Source organism: Myxocyprinus asiaticus, chromosome 5, assembly GCF_019703515.2.
Source record: "Myxocyprinus asiaticus isolate MX2 ecotype Aquarium Trade chromosome 5, UBuf_Myxa_2, whole genome shotgun sequence".
Classification (NCBI taxonomy): domain Eukaryota; kingdom Metazoa; phylum Chordata; class Actinopteri; order Cypriniformes; family Catostomidae; genus Myxocyprinus; species Myxocyprinus asiaticus.
In genome coordinates this window covers 11,005,207-11,024,143 of record NC_059348.1, presented here as the reverse complement: position 1 = coordinate 11,024,143, position 18,937 = coordinate 11,005,207, and the positions used below count along the sequence as shown (strand labels likewise).

The 18,937-nt window shown below is 36.6% G+C and overlaps 1 protein-coding gene across 3 annotated transcripts; it reads left to right on the top strand.

The window, feature by feature from the left end:
- The first annotated feature begins 8,405 nt into the window (after positions 1–8,405).
- LOC127440852 (gastrula zinc finger protein XlCGF8.2DB-like) lies at positions 8,406–17,900 on the top strand. Of its 3 annotated transcripts, none has more exons than XM_051697856.1 (3): positions 8,406–8,441; positions 8,745–8,907; positions 15,652–17,900. In XM_051697856.1, the coding sequence occupies exons 2-3, from the start codon at positions 8,823–8,825 to the stop codon at positions 16,584–16,586; spliced, it is 1,020 nt and encodes a 339-aa protein (XP_051553816.1). In that variant the 5' UTR covers positions 8,406–8,441; positions 8,745–8,822; the 3' UTR covers positions 16,587–17,900. The 3 variants fall into 3 exon arrangements, with proteins under 3 accessions (XP_051553816.1, XP_051553814.1, XP_051553815.1); XM_051697854.1 differs by having other exon boundaries at positions 8,407–8,441; positions 8,726–8,907; XM_051697855.1 differs by lacking the exon at positions 8,406–8,441 and adding an exon at positions 8,460–8,542 and having other exon boundaries at positions 8,726–8,907.
- Positions 17,901–18,937: the final 1,037 nt, after the last annotated feature.

The window sequence follows — 18,937 nt, the reverse complement described above, 5'->3', positions numbered from 1 at the left end:
CGAATCTCCTCTCTCTTCCTAACAAAACGGACAAACTACATCTCCTCACCCGCACAAACGAGGACTTTTCAAGCTCTGCTGCCTTGTGCTTCAAAGAAACCTGGCTGAGTGAAGCCATTCCGGACAGAACATTACATCTGCCGGGCTTTCAGCTGTTTAGAGCGGATCGCATCGCGAATTTAACGGGGAAAACGAGAGGCGGTGGAACATGCTTTTACATCAGTGAAAGTTGGTGTATAGATGTAACAACGTTAAAGAGGATGTGCTGTCCTAATTTGGAAGCGCTCTTTATTAACTGTAAGCCTTTCTACTGGCTGTGGGAGTTTTCCTCGTTTATTCTGGTGAGTGTTTATATCGCGCCAAATGCGTGTTTGAATGCAGCGCTGCAACAGCTGGCTGATCAAATCACAGACACAGAACAACAATACCCGGACTCAGTTATTATTATTCTTGGGGATTTTAACAAAGAAAACCTCACACGTGAACTGCCCAAATACAAACAGCACATCACATGCCCCACCAGAGACAGAAATATACTGGATCACTGCTACACAACAATAAAGGATGCATATCGCTCTGTCCCTAGAGCTGCTTTGGGACTATCTGATCACTGTCTGGTTCAACTTCTTCCAACCTTCAGGCAGAAATTAAAATCAACCAAGCCAGTAGTAAGGACTATAAAGAGATGGACCAATGAAGCAGAGCGGGAACTAAAAGCCTGCTTCGATTGCATGGGTCGGAGTGTTTTTGAGGCTGCAGACACCAATCTGGACGAGCTCACAGATACTGTTACATCATATATCAGTTTCTGTGAGGATATGTGCATTCCTACGAGGACTTATTTTAAGTTCAAGAACAACAAACTGTGGTTTACAGCAGAGCTCAGGCAGCTTTGTCAGGCCAAAGAGGATGCTTACAGGGGTGGGGATGAAGTCTTGTACAATCAGGCCAGGAACACACTGAATAAGGGAATCAGAGTGGCTAAAAAAGATACTCTGAGAAGCTGAAAAACAAGTTTTCAGCTAACGACCCTGCATCAGTGTGGAGTGGCATGAAACAACTCACAAATTACAAGACTCCTACTCCCAACCCTGTGGTGGACCAACAACTGGCTGACAACTTGAATGTGTTCTATTGCAGATTTGAAAGGCCCAATCTCACACCCCACACCCACTCTGACCTTCACTTCACACAAACACCAACACCTCCTGTAACCCCCCTCCTGCTACTCAACCTGCACTTAAGATCTGTGAAGATGATGTGAGCCGCGTCTTTCGGAAACAAAAGACGAGGAAGGCTTCAGGCCCAGATTGCGTCTCACCAGCGTGTCTTCGATCCTGTGCTAACCAGCTGGCCCCCATCTTCACACAGATCTTCAATAGATCACGAGCAGTGTGAAGTCCCATGCTGCTTCAAACGCTCAATCATTATTCCTGTCCCAAAGAAACCAAAAATCACAGGACTTAATGACTACAGACCTGTCGCCCTGACATCTGTGGTTATGAAATAATTTGAGAGACTGGTGTTGGCCCACCTGAAGACCCTTTCTAGATCCCCTTCAATTTGTTTATCACTGTGTGTTCTGACACCTTTCTATCATGGCCAGCATTAAGTTTTTCAGCAATTTGTGCTACAGTAGCTCTTCTGTGGGATCAGACTAGATGGGCTATCCTTCGCTCCCCACGCGCATCAGTGAGCCTTGGGAGCCCATGTCACTGTCACCGGTTCACTGGTTGTCCTTCCTTGGACAACTTTTAGTAGGCACTAACCACTGCATATCGGGAACACCCTACAAGACCTGCCGTTCTGGAGATGCTCTGACCCAGTCGTCTAGCCATCACAATTTGGCCCTTGTCAAAGTCGCTCAGATCGTTACGCTTGCCCATTTTTCCTGCTTCCAACACATGAAATTCAAGAACTGACTGTTCACTTGCTGCCTAATATATCCCACCCCTTGACAGGTGCTATTTTAATGAGATGATAAATGTTATTCACTTCACCTATCAGTGGTTTTATTGTTGTGGCTGATCAGTGTATATGTCTAAACCAGTATTTATTATGGTACTGTGTAGTAACTAATTAAGTTTTAAAAGCAAAAATATTCCATATTGTTTCAATTATGAGGTCTTACAAAGTACATATATACATTTTATAGACAAATTAGAAACATTGTATTAAATTTTTTTTCAAAGGATTCAGTACGTCACAACCCATGTTATCTACCCATGTACCCAAATTTCATGTCATCTACCCATGTTCCCGTTTTAGATATGATAGAGATGAAAGAGGAAATTTAAGACCACAGTGAAGTGGAGGAGAAACATCAATATCAGAAACCTGATGATTTCAAATCAGAAGAACAACATTTTAATTGCTCACAATTTGGAAAGAATTTTTCACAAAAAAGAACTCGAAGAACAAGAGCCAAAAAATTGTCTAACTTGCAATCAGTGTGGAACGTTTCTCACAGAAAGGACACCTTGAGAATCACATAAGAATTCTCACTAAAGAGAAGCCTTTCACATGCCATCAGTGTGGGAAGAGTTTAAAAGATAAAGGGAACCTTAATAAACACAAAGAATTCACACTGGAGACAGAAATTGTGAATGCCATCAGTATGGAAAGAGCTTCACACAGAAAGGACACCTTAAGAATCACATTAAATTTCACAATGGAGAGAAGCCTTTCACATGTTATCAGTGTGTTTCACAGTGAAAGTGAACCTGAATAGACACATAAGGTTTCACACTGGAGATAGAAATTATGCATGCCATCAGTGTGGGAAGAATTTAGCATTTGATTTTGTCCCCAATTTGGAATGCCCAATTCTCAATGGGCTCTAGGTCCTCATAGTGACTCGCCTCAATCTGGGTGGCAGAGGACGAATCTCAGTTACCTCCGCATCTGAGACCATCAAACCGCGCATCTTATCACGTGGCTTGTTGAGCGCGTTACCGCAGAGACGTAGCGCGTGTGGAGGCTTCACGCTATTCTCCGTGGCATCCACGCACAACTCACCATGCGCCCCACAGAGAGCGAGAACCACATTATAGCGACCATGAGGAAGTTACCCCATGTGACTCTACCCTCCCTAGCAACCAGGACAATTTGGTTGCTTAGGAGACCTGGCTGGAGTCACTCAGCACACCCTGGATTTGAAATCGCAACTCCAGGGGTGGTAGCCAGCGTCAATATTCGCTGAGCTACCCAGGCCCCCCCAGAAAAAGGGAACCTTAATAAACACATTTGAATTCACACTGGGGAAGGAAGTTTTGTATGCCATCAGTGTGGAAACAGTTTTACACAAAAAGGACATCTTAAGAATCACACGTCATCAGTGTGGGAATAGCTGCAAAGTTCGAAAACGCCTAAAAATTCATATGAAAATTCATTCCAGAGACAAATTACTTTAGTGTTCTGAGTACGGCAGGTGGTTTGCCGACATAAGAGATTTATCATCTGTGCATTCACTCTGGAGAAAGGCCATTTAATTGCTAGTTTAAAGTTTAGTTGAGTACCTTAAAGGTGAAGTATGTCATTTCTGTAGCACCAGCGGCATCAAATGGATACTGGATCCATATGGATGCATAAAGGCAATATTACTAACTCTTAACTGCTTTTTAATTTCCTGACAAATTATATATATTCTGTTTTCATAACTTATAAAATGTTATTATTTACTGTACAACATACTGTCAAATATACCAAGAACATACATTCTCGAGTAGAATACAACAAATACTCGGACAGGAGATGAAGATGCTGGTACAGGGCAGGATGGAGAGACCAGTGGGACAGGAGATGAAGATGCTGGTACAGGGCAGGATGGAGAGACCAGTGGGACAGGAGATGGAGATGTTGGTGTGGAGTGGGCTGGAGAGACCACTGGGACAGAAGATGGAGATGTTGGTGTGGAGTGGGCTGGAGAGACTACTGGAACTGGAGCTGATGCTGATGTGGAGCTGGGTGTGGGGAGTTCTATGTTAGGGATATAAACAGTTGCTGTTGTTGGGATATGAACAATTGCTGTTGTTGAGACTTCACACCCTGTCCCCCACATTGAATTTTGTGAGAGGTTTATTTAGTCATTTCTTAACCCTTTCTTGTGTAGCTCTGATGTTACCTTCTGCCTCCATCAAAACTTCACTTATTCTGATTGTAGACTCAGTCACTCCCTCAACTGACAGAGTGTCCTCCACACTCTTGTCAATCTGGAAAAAATTTACATTTTGCCATGAATACCAACTATTAAGGAGTTAAATATTGCTATTATTTATTGTTTGTACTTTATTTTACAGTCTGACTATTATAGTGTACTTAGCCAAGAAAGTACTGAGTAATATTAGGTAACTGAAGTGGATAAATCCAGCAACTCTTTTAAAAGGTAGACATTTTTATCTAAAGCATCTTAGTGTATTCAGGGTATACATAATCAGTATGTGCATTCTTTGGGAACTGAACCCATGACCTTAGCATTTCTAACATCATGCTCTGCCAGTTGATCTACAGGAATTGGCTTACACAGAACACAGCCTGTACAACACACTTCATTAACAAACTCTTTCCCCTGGTCAGTGAGAACTCTTTTAGGTGCCTCAAATTGGTGTACAAATTTGGCAAGGCAATCTGTGACTGCACTGGTGGCTTTTGATTTTAAAGGATAAGCCTTGAGCCATTTAGTCGTAAAATCAATCATCACACAGATGTAATAATTGCCATTGTCCATCAATGTCAATTTTCCTATGAGGTCCATCCCCACAAGCTTGAAAGGCTGTGTAACCTAGAGTCTATTACAAAAGAAAACAAAATGAGGCACTATAATTTTCTTGCATTTTCAAAATTCTAGCAGACCCCTTTTGGACAAATTAAACTGTTGTATTATCTCTACACTGTTAAAAAAAGAAAAGAAAAAAGAAAAAGAAATTGTGTGATTTTACAGTAAATTCCTGGCTACCAGTTGCAGGACTTTCACAGTATATTTTATAGTAGTAATTAATAGACAGCTGTATACTGTGACTTCACAGTGAAGTCATTCTGTCATTTTCACCCATTCTGTTCCTGAGAGCTCACTGTAGCATGCAAAAACAATCCCAGTGTGAAAGAGTCGTGAACAAATGACTCTTTTGAACCGGGTCTTTTTCATGAATCACTCGAAAAGAACTGAGGGTTTGAACTCAGGAGCTCATGTTAGCAGTTTAAATCAGATTCACTTTCTCAGCAAATCAGCCATCAGTGAGCTCACAACTGGGAGTGCAGACATTTCAAAATAAGAGGCCCATGTGTATTTTTGGCTTCTTTATAATTGAAGGCCCTGTACTGTTTAAAACATGTTTCTCTTCTTGTAATTATTGATTGGGATTGGAGTAGCACAATAAACTGAATCTGGAATTTCATTCAATTTGCACTCTTGTAGTCTCTGTGTCTGGGCCATCCAGTAACAGTAAAGAAAGACTAAAGCAATATTTTAAAACATATATACACTACCGGTCAAAAGTTTTGAAACACTCATTCTTTCATTTCATTCATTCATTCATTTTTTTTTTATTTTTTTTTTATTGTAATGAAATAAATTAATATGGTGGCACAATTATATTTTTGTCTACAAAACTAATTTCAAACATTTAAGCATACGCCATCTGATCAAAAGATTTTTAAGATCATGAGAAACATTTCAGTCAAGTGTTTCAAAACTTTTGACCGGTAGTGTGTGTGTGTGTGTGTGTGTGTGTGTGTGTGTGTGTGTGTGTGTGTGTGTGTGTGTGTATATATATATTTATAAATATATATACAGTACTGTGCAGAAGTTTTAGGCACTTGTGAAAAATGTTGCATAGTGAGGATGTCTTCAAAAATAATGACATAAACAGTTTTCATTTATCAATTAACATCATACAAAGTCCAGTAAACATAAAAAGCTAAATCAATATTTTGTGTGACCACCTTTGCCTTAAAAACAGTTCTCCTAGATACACCTGGACACAGTTTTTCTTGGTTGTTGGCAGATAGGATGTTTCAAGTTTCTTGGAGAATTCACCACAGTTCTTCTATTTAGGCTGTCTTAATTGCTTCTGTCTCTTTATGTAATCTCAGACTGACACGATGTTCAGTGAGGGGCTTTGTGGGGGCCATGACATCTGTTGCAGGGCTCCCTGTTCTTCTATTCTAATATTTTCTATTTGCAGAAGTAATGTTTGGGAGTCTAAAATGTATTTTTCCTATTGACACACTAAAGTTGAAGATATAAATAACCATCTTAAGACAAATGCTTTTGTGAAACATCTTAAGTGCCTAAAACTTTTGCACAGTACTGTGTATATATATATATATATATATATATATATATATATATATATATATATATATATATATATATACACATATATATATATATATATATATATATATATATATAATATTTATTTATTTATTATATATATATATATATATATATATATATATATATATATATATATAAATATATATATATAATAAATAAATAAATAAATATTATATATATATATATATATATATATATATATATATATATATATATATATATATATATATATAATATTTATTTATTTATTTATTATATATATATATATATATATATATATATATATATATATATATATATATAATATTTATTTATTTATTTATTATATATATATATATATATATATATATAATAAATAAATAAATATTACTATATATATGTGAAATCAAGCTTTTGACACTTAGGACAACTGAGGGACTTGTACACAACTATTACACAAGGTGCAAACATTAATTGATGCTCAAGAAGACAACACACTACTGCATACTATATACTTTATAGTATTAAATATCTGTAAAGATTGTGAAGAGCAGTATTAAATTAAAAAAAATCTTTTATCTCTTATATTTGTATAAATAATGAAAGGGGTGTGAACATTTATGAGACAAAAGGGAATGCAAACTTATCTTCTCAACTATATATACTGTTTATTAAACCTTCAATGAATGGGTTACCATCTGACTTCCTTTTCTTCTGCTTTCTATCTTGTTTCTGAACAGCAATCTAAACAGATAAAATTTGTGATTTGGTGACTAAAAACAGCCATTTGGCTCCTTAATGTTTCAGTTTAGGAGCCAATGGCTCTTAAGTCATTTTTTTAGTCTGGAGCCCTGCTGAGTTGTAACAGAATAATTAATACAAGTGCTTTTATAAAATTATACGCTTCACATTTCTGCCGTTAAACCCTCCAAAAATTGGCCCCATTCACTTGCATTGTAAGTGCCTCACTGTAACTCCATTTTTGCTTCTTTTAAAGAAAAGGACTGACGAGTCTAAATACATTTTTGTGTTAATCAACTTTATGCCACAAATGCTTTCGATTGAGCTTAACTTGTATTGAACCCGGAATATTCCTTTAATGTGATGCACTGATATGTGCACATCCACACATGAGGAACGGAATGATTACTTGGCATTTCTTTTTCACTTTTTTGATAATTCCCGTAAACATGACAAAGTTCCAAGACGAGGAGGAAAAATTCAAAGTGAAACGACTGAGATCTGCGTGACAAACTGTTGTATTAAAAGTTTGGTAAAACAACTTCAGGCAGCTGATCAGGTTTATGGAGCTTAATACCAAAATTTCAGTAGTCGACAGGGCCGCATTACAGGCTTACTGGGGCTTGAGCCCCTGGGCCCATGGATGCAGGTGTGCCCCGAACTTCTGGTAGTCGGTACAACGGAGAATGGCCAGACTGATTTGAACTGACAAAGTCTATGGTAACTCAGATAACCGCTCTGTACAATTGTGATGAGATGAATAATATCTCAGATCTGAGATGCGGGTTGGCGCTGTTTTGGCGGCACGAGGGGGACCAACACAATATTAGGCAGGTGGTTTTAATGTTGTGGCTGATCGGTGTACTTTGACATTTCACAGCTTTCTTATTTTTCAAGTTCAATGTTGTTTTAAAATATTGTAGGACTTCTGTTTTAAAGATTAAATACAATGGTTTGTTCTTTCCATACTTTTTTTTTTTTTTAAATGTATACTAAATTTACCTAAAAAGGAGTAACAGATTAATTCAATAATATTCTTTACAATAATACATATCCTAATTAAAGAAGCCAAACAAAACGTTTTGCAAACAAAGTTGGAAAATAGACATAATATGTTCTGTAACAAATGAGCAGAAGTCTGACCAAAAATACACTGAGCAAGGACAACTCCAAAATAAATGAAAAATTGTTTCTGGATACAGTCCACACACACACACACACACACACACACACACACACACACACACACACACACACACACACACACACACACACACACACACACTAGAAACATTCAAGGACTTTTATTCTGGCTTCTTCGATGTTGTGACGTCAAACTGGCTGCGCCACTGCTTTCAAGTCTGTTATGATTTGACTGTGGAAGGTTTGTGTTCTTGAGCGCTTCAGCATTTAAGATGAACGATAAAACGATACAGAACGTTCATAATTGATTTTAAGCTTTTACTAATGTGCTGCAATAACATGGTACTATTACCAGAGATTCGTTTTTGGGTTAATAATGTGGAATGAATGTATATGATTACAGAAATGTTTAATGTGAAGTGATGATAGTTGGTTTCTCTTAAATTACTTTTTGTGTGTGTGTGTGAGAGTGTGTGTGTAAAGTGCATCCACACATGATGTGATTTTCTTTACAATTATTTTTAGTTATATTGGTTATTCCCAGCTTGCACGAACGTGACAGGAAAAGTTTGCAGATGAGGAGGGAAATCTCCAGGTGAAACGACTGAAATCTGCTGTAAAGATGGAGTTTATTAAAGAGGAGATTGAAGACATCAGTATTACACAACCATACACAATAAAAAGTGAAGATACTGATGGACAAAGAGGTGGGTGTAAGTTCTTGATACGTGCACTCATTACATTTGACTTTATTAACTATATGGGATTATAACACAGAGTTTGCTTCAATATAATATTATTTATTGATTTAAAACTGTAGACAAATGTTTTTTCTTTTTTTTATGGTTATTTATTTTGTACATAATGTATATACAGTTGGCACATTGTTTGGAGCAGAACTGATTATCAAAATATTTTTTATAATGTGTCGTATTAAATCATGAATGAATGGTGGTTGATCTCTTTAACAGGCCAAAAGGAAACGAGAGTAGAGAGACAAACGACACAAATAACAAGAATCTTAAAGATCACTTCGGATATGCTCCGAAACTAGGCTACATGTCAAATTCTGTATCTTGGTGCAGTATTAATGTATAACCTAGGACTGGGTGATATACTGAATATTCACAATATAATCTTGATGATTTGGCTGGTGATATAAAATTAAGCAGTTTATTGAATATCACAATTAATTTAATGCGCTTTTTACATGGCCACTATGTTTCTAAAGAGCATGTCATTAATTTCATGATCCTTCAAGACTGCACAAATAACATAAAAACTTGGTATTGTCATTTGTGATTATTAAACTGCAAAAGGCTGCGGTTCACATGCATTGTGAAAACAAAGAGCTGCAGGTTTACATGCAATTCCAAACATTTGTGTGCTACAAGTTATTATTCAAATCTAAAAACCTGACGCAAGTTTACAGAAAAGGTGACAGCGCTTCACCAGATTTGTAATGAGGAACATTGTAAATTGTCAAACACACACTGCACTTTCAGTGTTCTGTCGCTTCAGGTGCTATAAATACAACAAAAAATATACAGTTGAAGTCAGAAGTTTACATACATCTTAGCCAAATACATTTAAACTCAGATTTTCACAATTCCTGACATTTAATAGTTGAAAAAATTCCCTGTCTTCGGTCAGTTAGGATCACTATTTTAAAAATGTGAAATGTCAGAGTAATAGTAGAGAGAATTATTTATTTCAGCTTTTATTTCTTTCATCACATTCCTAGTGGGTCAGAAGTTTACATACACTTTGTTAGTATTTGGAAGCAGTGCCTTTAAATTGTTTAACACGGGTCAAACATTTTGGGTAGCCTTCCACAAGCTTCTCACAATAAGTAGCTGGAATTTTGGCCCATTCCTCCAGACAGAACTCCTGTAACTGAGTCAGGTTTGTAGGCCTCCTTGCTCGTACACGCTTTTTCAGTTCTACCCACAAATTTTCTATCAGACTGAGGTCAGGGCTTCGTGATGGCCACTCCAATACCTTGACTTTGTTGTCCTTAAGCCATTTTGCCACAACTTTGGAGGTATGCTTGGGGTCATTGTCCAGTTGGAAGACACATTTGCAACGGAACTTCAAATTCCTGGCTGATGTCTTGAGATGTTGCTTCAATATAGCCACATAATTTTCCTTCCTCATGATGCCATCTATTTTGTGAAGTGCACCAGTCCCTCCTGCAGCTAAGCAGAAATAGGACTCGTTTTACTGTGGATATAGATACTTGTCTACCCGTTTCCTCCAGCATCTTCACAAGGTCCTTTGCTGTTGTTCTGGGATTGATTTGCACTTTTCGCACCAAACTACGTTCATCTCTAGGAGACAGAATGCATCTCCTTCCTGAGCGGAATGATGGCTGCGTGGTCTCATGGTGTTTATACTTGCGTACTATTGTTTGTACAGATGAATGTGGTACCTTCAGGCATTTGGAAATTGCTCTCAAGGATGAACCAGGCTTGTGGAGGTCTTCTGAAATCTTGGCTGATTTCTTTTGATTTTCCCATGACGTCAAACAAAGAGGCACTGAATTTGAAGGTAGGCCTTTCTTACGAGGAGGAGGAGGGCGTGGCCGGTGAGTGTGCGCGCCTGGTGCTGAGTGGCCCAATCAGCGGGAGAGAGATAAGAGGAGTTGGGAGTGCTGGAGAGCATGAGACACACACAGAGCTGTGTGCATGTGTGTGTGTCGTCCTGTTATTATGTTGCAGTCCAGTGTTTTAATTTATTTTTAAAGTCTTCTTAAGTGTTAATCCGGTTCCATCTTCCTCCTTTCCTGATGAACAAGAGGCTTGTCTGCCACAGCCTTAAAATACAAAGGTACACCTCCAATTGACTCCAATTAGCCTATCAGAAGCTAAATCAGGCTTGACATAATTTTCTAGAATTTTCCAAGCTGCTTAAAGGCACAGTTAACTTAGGGGGCTTTCATACTGGGCATGTTTGCTGCGGTCCGATTCCGAGTGCGATTGTTCCCGGTGCCCCCCGCAGCTTTGGTCTGGTTTCACACTCACTTGATTCTATCGAACCCCGGTTCATTTGCGTTCAGTTTACGTCATCACATACACGCATGGAGAACACAACGCGACTCATCGTACTTCTTGTTTTTTGTTATATTGGTGCCATTATGCACAGCAGAGTGAACGACAGCTGTGTATATGTGCGCATCATGGTGTAACTCATCAGATGTCCAGGGGAATGCGGCTTGCTGCTGCTCGCAAACGGCATTTTATGAGGAGACAGCTGATTGCAAAGAAATTAATTTGCATCTTTGTTTTCACTGCACGCTTTCTCACGCTCGTGTCCAAGGTGAAGTTATCGCCACTGTCGTCATCTATTATACCCTATATTTATAACCTATAATAGTATTTATATATAGTATTTATAAGGTGTATAGATAGATAGATAGATAGATGTCGTCATCGGCTAAAACGCATGCGCAGGTTACTTTACTTCCTGAACGATTGCGCACCCGAGTCCGAGTTGCTTTCACATTTACGTGAATTGCGCTACAATTCCATTGCAGCCGAACTCAGACCACCTCCCACAGGTAGTCTCTGGTTCGGTACCGTGGTGCGCTCCCCGGTCCGCATGACAGCTTTCACATTACCAATTTTTCATGCAAACCGTGCTGTGTTTCGAACTAAACTGCTAGTGTGAAAGCACCCTTAGTGTATGTAAACTTCTGACCCACTGGAATTGTGGTATAGTCAATTAAAAGTGAAACAATCTGTAAACAGTTTTTAAAAAAAACTACTTGTGTCATGCACAAACTAGATGTCCTAAACGACTTGCCAAAACTATAGTTTGCTAATATGAAATCTGTGGAGTGGTTAAAAAATGAGTTTTAATGACTTCAACTAAGTGTATATAAACTTCTGACTACTACTGTATAAAACAAATCCAGTCCTCAAACTAATAATAATTCAATATTATGTTATAACAATAAATGTGACTTGGTCCCACAATAATAATTCATTATTGTATCATATTCAATAGGTTTCATAAAAAAGTGAGTTAACTTGTAGTTTTTGGCTGTTTGGATGATATGATGGTTCCTCTGACATTTTTAACCATTTTAAGATATGTTGAAGCTTATATTGGTTGTCATGCTTTAATCAATCAAACATTATTCATGGGATATTGTGGTTACTGATCGCGATTCCGCATTTGAGCACGTTAAACAATAAAAAAATATTAACAATTAATGTTGTACCGTATGAGTCTTTAAAATAGATTAGTTAAGTGCTGTCTATAAAATCTACAATAATTTAAATGAGTAAGGTGTAAAATACTTGTAATCTTAGCTAATATTACCACATTTTTAGTAAACATGCATATATTAGGGATATTAAATATTGCTTGAATAAGCTGTGATTGAAAATCAGGGTTATTCCACCAAATATTGATTTCTGAACTCTTCCTAAGTTAAAACATTAGTATTGTGGTGTTTAAAAATGAATATGAACTTGTTTTCTTTGCATTATTCAAGGTCTGAAAACACCTTTTGACCAGTTGTAATTTTCTGCAAATAAATGCTCTAAATGACAATATTTTTATTTGGAATTTGGGAGAAAGTTGTCAGTACTTTATAGAATAAAACAAACATTTTAATTTTACTCAAACACATACCTATAAATAGTAAATCCAGAGAAACTGATAATTTTGCAGTGGTCTCTTAATTTTTCCAGAGATATATATATATATATATATATATATATATATATATATATATATATAATTGCAGTCCCTTTATATGTGCTTTCAATTTGGGTAAGGTGTGTGTTCTGCTTGTGAAGTAGGCGTATTTGAAGTAGAACTATGAATTGCTTGCTGTTTGTTAAAAGTTGTTTTGCAAAACGGAAATGCAAACTTGCATAATTTGAGTTTATAATATTTAAAGATTGGAATAAATCATTAACGTGTAAGTTATGGGCTGGGGATAAACGTCTCTGAAGCTTCTGTAAAGCATTTTGTATTAAGTGCTCATATGCTTTGGGCAACTTGGGTCGTGTTTTTTTCTGCTGCAGCTCTACACCATTTTTCAGATGTTTTTTGCCCTCTTCGAAAGGTGTTTTCACTAAAGTGATGTCGCTGATGCAAAGATATTTAAAAAAAGATTATAAAATAATAAAGATTTTACACAGAAGGAAAGTTCCATTGAATCTGCAATAAGATAATAGTAATCAAAATCAGAATGAGCTTTATTGCCAAGAATGCTTACACATACAAGGAATTTGGAGAAATCTTGGTGACAGGAGCTTCCAGTACACAAACAATACAACAACAAGACAGAGATAATAATACAAAAATAGAATAAAAATAAAAAGTGAATAGAAAATATAAGTATATAGAAATACACAATAAGGCTATATATATATATATATATATATATATATATTAGAGCCCGACCGATATGGGATTTTTGAGACCGATACCGATTTTAGAGAGGAAAAATTCACCGATTACCGATATGGTGACCGATATACTTAATTTTTGAGCTGGAATGAAAACAGATCTTTTCTGTATGGATTGTGCACTGATTTTGCACCAATATGACTATGCAAAGGTACTCAGAAGGCTGTTTTCTTAAATATTTTTTATCAAAGAACGTTTGACATTATTATTATACATTGTCAACAAATTCTAGAAATGAACACTGAGAAACGTCATGCTCCCCGGCTCCCCGGCCTGAGAGAACGGGGGGGGGGAATGTGGCAGGGCGGAGGGCAGGGCCGGGCCGTGATTCTACTACATCTCCTAATCAGGCTGATTAGCCCAAGAGGGATAAAGGCCGAATGGAGACGGAAGTGCGACAGAGAGAGAGTTACGGACAGCTGTCCGACACCTATGTGTGTTTGTCTTTTTGGTTCAGTTTATAATTAAACTATTATTTATATTATCAAGCCGGTTCTCGCCGCCTCCTTTCCATTGATGTGTTACACTCATTTAATGACATCAATGAGTTCATGTTTTGCATGACAGGCTTCAATCCTTTTGACATATATGGTGATGTTGGCCTTTACACTCATTTATATTTACGAGAGAGAAAAAAAATCTTACTTTTAAACGGCTCTTCAGCATGAAACCGTTCTAATGGTGCCATTTTTAGGGTGCGTCGTCCGGTGTCAAGTTTCACCACATTCAAAATATATATATATATAAAGGATATTAAAATGAAATAATGTCTATTTTTCCAGCCTGTTGTATTAGTATGTATCACCTCTCATTTATTTTATATACAGTTCCTATATATTATTATTTACACAGGGCAAATATACTATTTATTAAATCTACTTTTATTACGTATCCTATTTTAATGTCTGGAAAAAAAAGACTTTTAAATATTACATTTTGTAAATGCAGCAACTGGAATTATTCGGTTGAAGGGGGTACCAAACTGTGAATCCTGAACAAAACAGTTTGGTGAATACATATTTACACATTAGCTTCCACTCAGCTGACAACATTGAAAGTAGCTACATGGTTAGCTGGTTAGCTATAAGCTCCTGTCATGGAGAGTAAAAGATGGACTTGATTTACTTTCCAGCATTGTGTCTCACCAACTAGGTAATAACATAGTGTGAAATCAACACTCAACAGACACAATCCACCACCGCACTGTTGTCTGCTGAGCTGCAAAAAGATGCTCTGATGTTTACCTTTTAATCTGCTACATTACTGACTGCACTGACAAACTATAGCTTGCTAACATAGCAAACATATGTGATAAACATGAGTGACATGGTTGTCAGGGACAGGGTTAACGTTATATTAGTTATATAAAATGATGGAGATTTTTTATTAACTTTTCAGTATGTATTTAACTTACTAGTTAGCAATTTAACGAGAAGAGATCTCCTCAAATCCACACCGTTTAAATCCGCCCTGTCTGCAGAGCCACCATCAGCTCTGTAAACAATGGAGTCGGAGCGTGCTCTGCTGGACAAACTACGCTATGACACCAATTCTAAAGCATTGTTTTCTGCATTATATGTTCTGAAAAAAAGTTTTCATATCGGTAAAAATATACGCCGATACCGATATATCGGTGAAAGGCTAATATCGGCCGACTGATATTAGCCTAGTTATACATATTATGGTGTTGATAGAATTTTTAGGGCATTTTCAATTTTAAGAATTTGTTTTGATAAATTGATTAAATTGAAGTCAACAGATACAGTTTGTTTTAAATGGTAAGAAAAAAATGCCCCTGAAAATCAAATCCAGCAGCAAATATGGTACCTTAATAAAAAAAGTAACATTTTTGACGCTGGTGTGTCTTTTTTTTTTTTTTTTTTAATGAAAAACAGGAAATGTTGCTTATAATTTGATTAATCAAATAAATAATGCTTTATTTTGCCTATACTGACAATAAATTGGAGTTCAACTGTATTTTATATTTGTTTCACATTTGTCATAATTTGCTATGTTCATTTTAGAGCTGACGGAAGTGAAAGAGGAAAGTCAAGAATTCAATAACGTGGAGAAACAACATCAGAAACCTAATAATTTCATAACTGGAGAAAAATCTTTCAATTGCTCACTGACTGAACAGAATTTCTCACAAAAAAGAACTCGAAGAACAGGATCTAAAAAAATATTCACCTGCCCTCAGTGTAGAAAGAGTTTCACACATAAAGGAAACTTTGATATCCACATCAGATTTCACACTGGAGAGAAGCCTTTCACATGCAGTCTATGTGGAAAGAGTTTCACACTAAAAGTAAATCTTAAGAGGCACCTGAGAAGTCACACTGGAGAGAAGCCTTTCATATGCATTCAGTGTGGAAAAAGTTTCACTTGTTTATCATATCTTAATGTGCACGCAAGAATTCATGCTGAAGAGAAGCCATTTACATGCCCTGAGTGTGGAAAGAGTTTCACATTAAAAGTATACCTTAAGAGGCACCTGAGAATTCACACTCAAGAGAAGCCCATCATATGCACTCAGTGTGGAAAGAGTTTTACACAAGAAAGCCACCTTAGGAAGCACTTAAGACTTCACACTGGAGAGAAGCCTTTCACATGCACTGAGTGTGGAAAGAGTTTCACTTATGTGTCATACCTAAATGAGCATACAAGAACTCACACTGAAGAGAAGCCTTTCACATGCCACCAGTGTGGAAAGAGTTTCACACTAAAAGGATATCTTAGGAAGCACCTGCGAAGTCACACTGGAGAGAAACCTTACATATGCAGTCCGTGTGGAAAGAGTTTCACACAAGAAAGACATCTTAGGAAGCACCTAAAGGCTCCGATTCATTCACGGCGAAGTTCTTCGCTCAGAGGTAGTAGGAAGTGCGAAACTGCTGAGCAACAACATGCTGTTTGCGAATATTCAAACACCAGCCATGTCGCTGACGGAGTTGTTTAGAGGAGCATTTAAAAATGAGGACGCTCAAGATTACATGTAAAACATCAACTAATGGGACATTAAAATGTGTTATCAATTACTTTAAGCCTCATTCTATGAGTAGAATTCACATGTGATCAGTAAAAGAAGCTGTTTTAACCAGTGGTGGAAAGAGTAGGTTTTTTTTTTTTTTTACTTAAGTAAAAGTACTGCTACTAATAATAATTCACTTGAGTAGAAGTACTGAGAAATATTATGGCTCAAGTAAGAGTAAATAAGTAGTTTGCCAAAAAACTACTCAAGTAATTACATTACAAGTTACATGTTATATATATAGTATATACGCTTCCATTTTTAGAACACAAAGACATTTTTGTTCTTGAAAGAAATGGATGTTTCATTTCAACAAGGTTGCATTAAATTGGAATTGGAAACCAAAATCATTAATTGCAAATTATTATTACGGTTTGAAATAATTGTTTTAAGTGGTATTTATTCCATTTTTTTCTTTACCCATGATGTCAAACATATACTGTGTCACCTATTCCTTACAAAATCATTCTAAAGTGGTAATTTGCTGCTCTAGAAAACGTTCTTATTATTAGAACAATTGAAAATGGTTGCGCTACCATGTGGAAATCACAATACAGTGGGTTTTTCCCCATTTGGTGATGTATTGAGTTCTTACAAGTTGCTTTACACTTGCAAGTCAAATTTTGGGTTTAAAAATAGACAAAAAGAAACACATTTCTCCTGAACTTCTATTTTCTCCTAAAGTTTATTGTTTTAGAGAGATGAAGGCCATTCTGCATTACTGTTTTGAAAAAAGAATTTCTAACCAGGATAGAGAGGAAAGTGGACGGCCAGATGCACAACAAAAAGACAAATAAATCACAGTCTCTAGTTTGAGAAACAGACTCCTCACAGGTTCTAAACTAGCAGCTTCTAAATGCCAAAGACCTGCATTGCTGCAAGAGGATTCTAGTACAAACAGAAAATTTTAAGAATACAACATTTATTTAAATAGAAACAGCCATTTGTAACATTCTAAATGTCTCTAAATCATCTCTAATCTACATAATGTGCATTGTGACTGAAACACATTCCTATTTCAGATTTATTCTCATTCACGTATGTCCAAGTATTTTGGCTATTAAGTTAACATACTGTACAAAACTAATATAATGCAATATCATAGAGGAGGAAATTTATCCTATATAATGCAGCAATTATCCAGATATGGAATGAGATTATTAAGCAAACTGTTATCAACTCCTACATGCCAACTGAATAAAATAATGCAAAAATAAACATTTGAAATAAACAGTGTTTAGTGAGAGATATGATTGATTCAAACACTAAAAGTGGTTGTTTTGTATATGTATTATTGTATTACAGTTGTAATAATAAAGTCTTAATTAACATTATGGTTATTTAACATATTGAGATATTATTATTAAGTAAATTGTAGCATTTGATTACATTATGTTTTGTGATATCTCATACCTTCTTTATATAACATTCATCCCTTGCGCACTTTTGGCCTCTAGCATGTGAGGCTTTTCAGACAGATAAACAGCAGCACAGGGCAGGGAAGTATAATACAGTACTTGTTACCCATTAGGACAGTTTATTTTGAACAAGAGGGGAGAACGGTTCCGGAATTTAATGCGGGAGTACAATACCAAACTTGTGTGGCCATTTTTTGCCCCCATATTTTGAATTTCGGGGATATTTTTGTCAATTTCAGTGGCATTTTTGCCCCAAGTCCCCGTTAATTTCTGACACAATTAGCATTGTATCTTTCTAAGGTATTTAAAAGTTTGTTTTGGACATATAGTAGCAAGTAAAAAGGTGTAAAAAGCCTTTTATTAACAAGACACAGCACCAATGGAAGTTTCTCAAAGTTACCTCTCAAAAAAACAAAAACAAAAAAAAAAACAGACTTTTGTTGACTGTAGGTAAATATCCACTTTACCCAGTGATTGGTTTGTTTTCCGTTTTCAAAAATATCCCAATGCTGTTTTAATGAGTGAGAAACTGCTGCAAATTAGTCAGTGAGATAGCGGACCGAACTAATCAGACTGAATAGCCAGTCGATTCAAACCCTTTTGCAAACCTGTCTGGCCAATTCACCGAAAAGAACCGACTCAATAGAATGATTTATTTGTGAAATGGGCATCACTAGTTCTGATTCTACGCAACAGACTGAAATGCGTGACAAACGTCAAGATCTCTGATATTGTAAGTCAAAAATATTTGTCAGATAAGTCGAAGCTTTCACTATATTTTTTGAAAAGGGACTAGACTGGACTCGGAGTTAAGTCAGAGTCCACGCTTGTTCGAGTCAAGACCGAGTCAATTGCTCACGA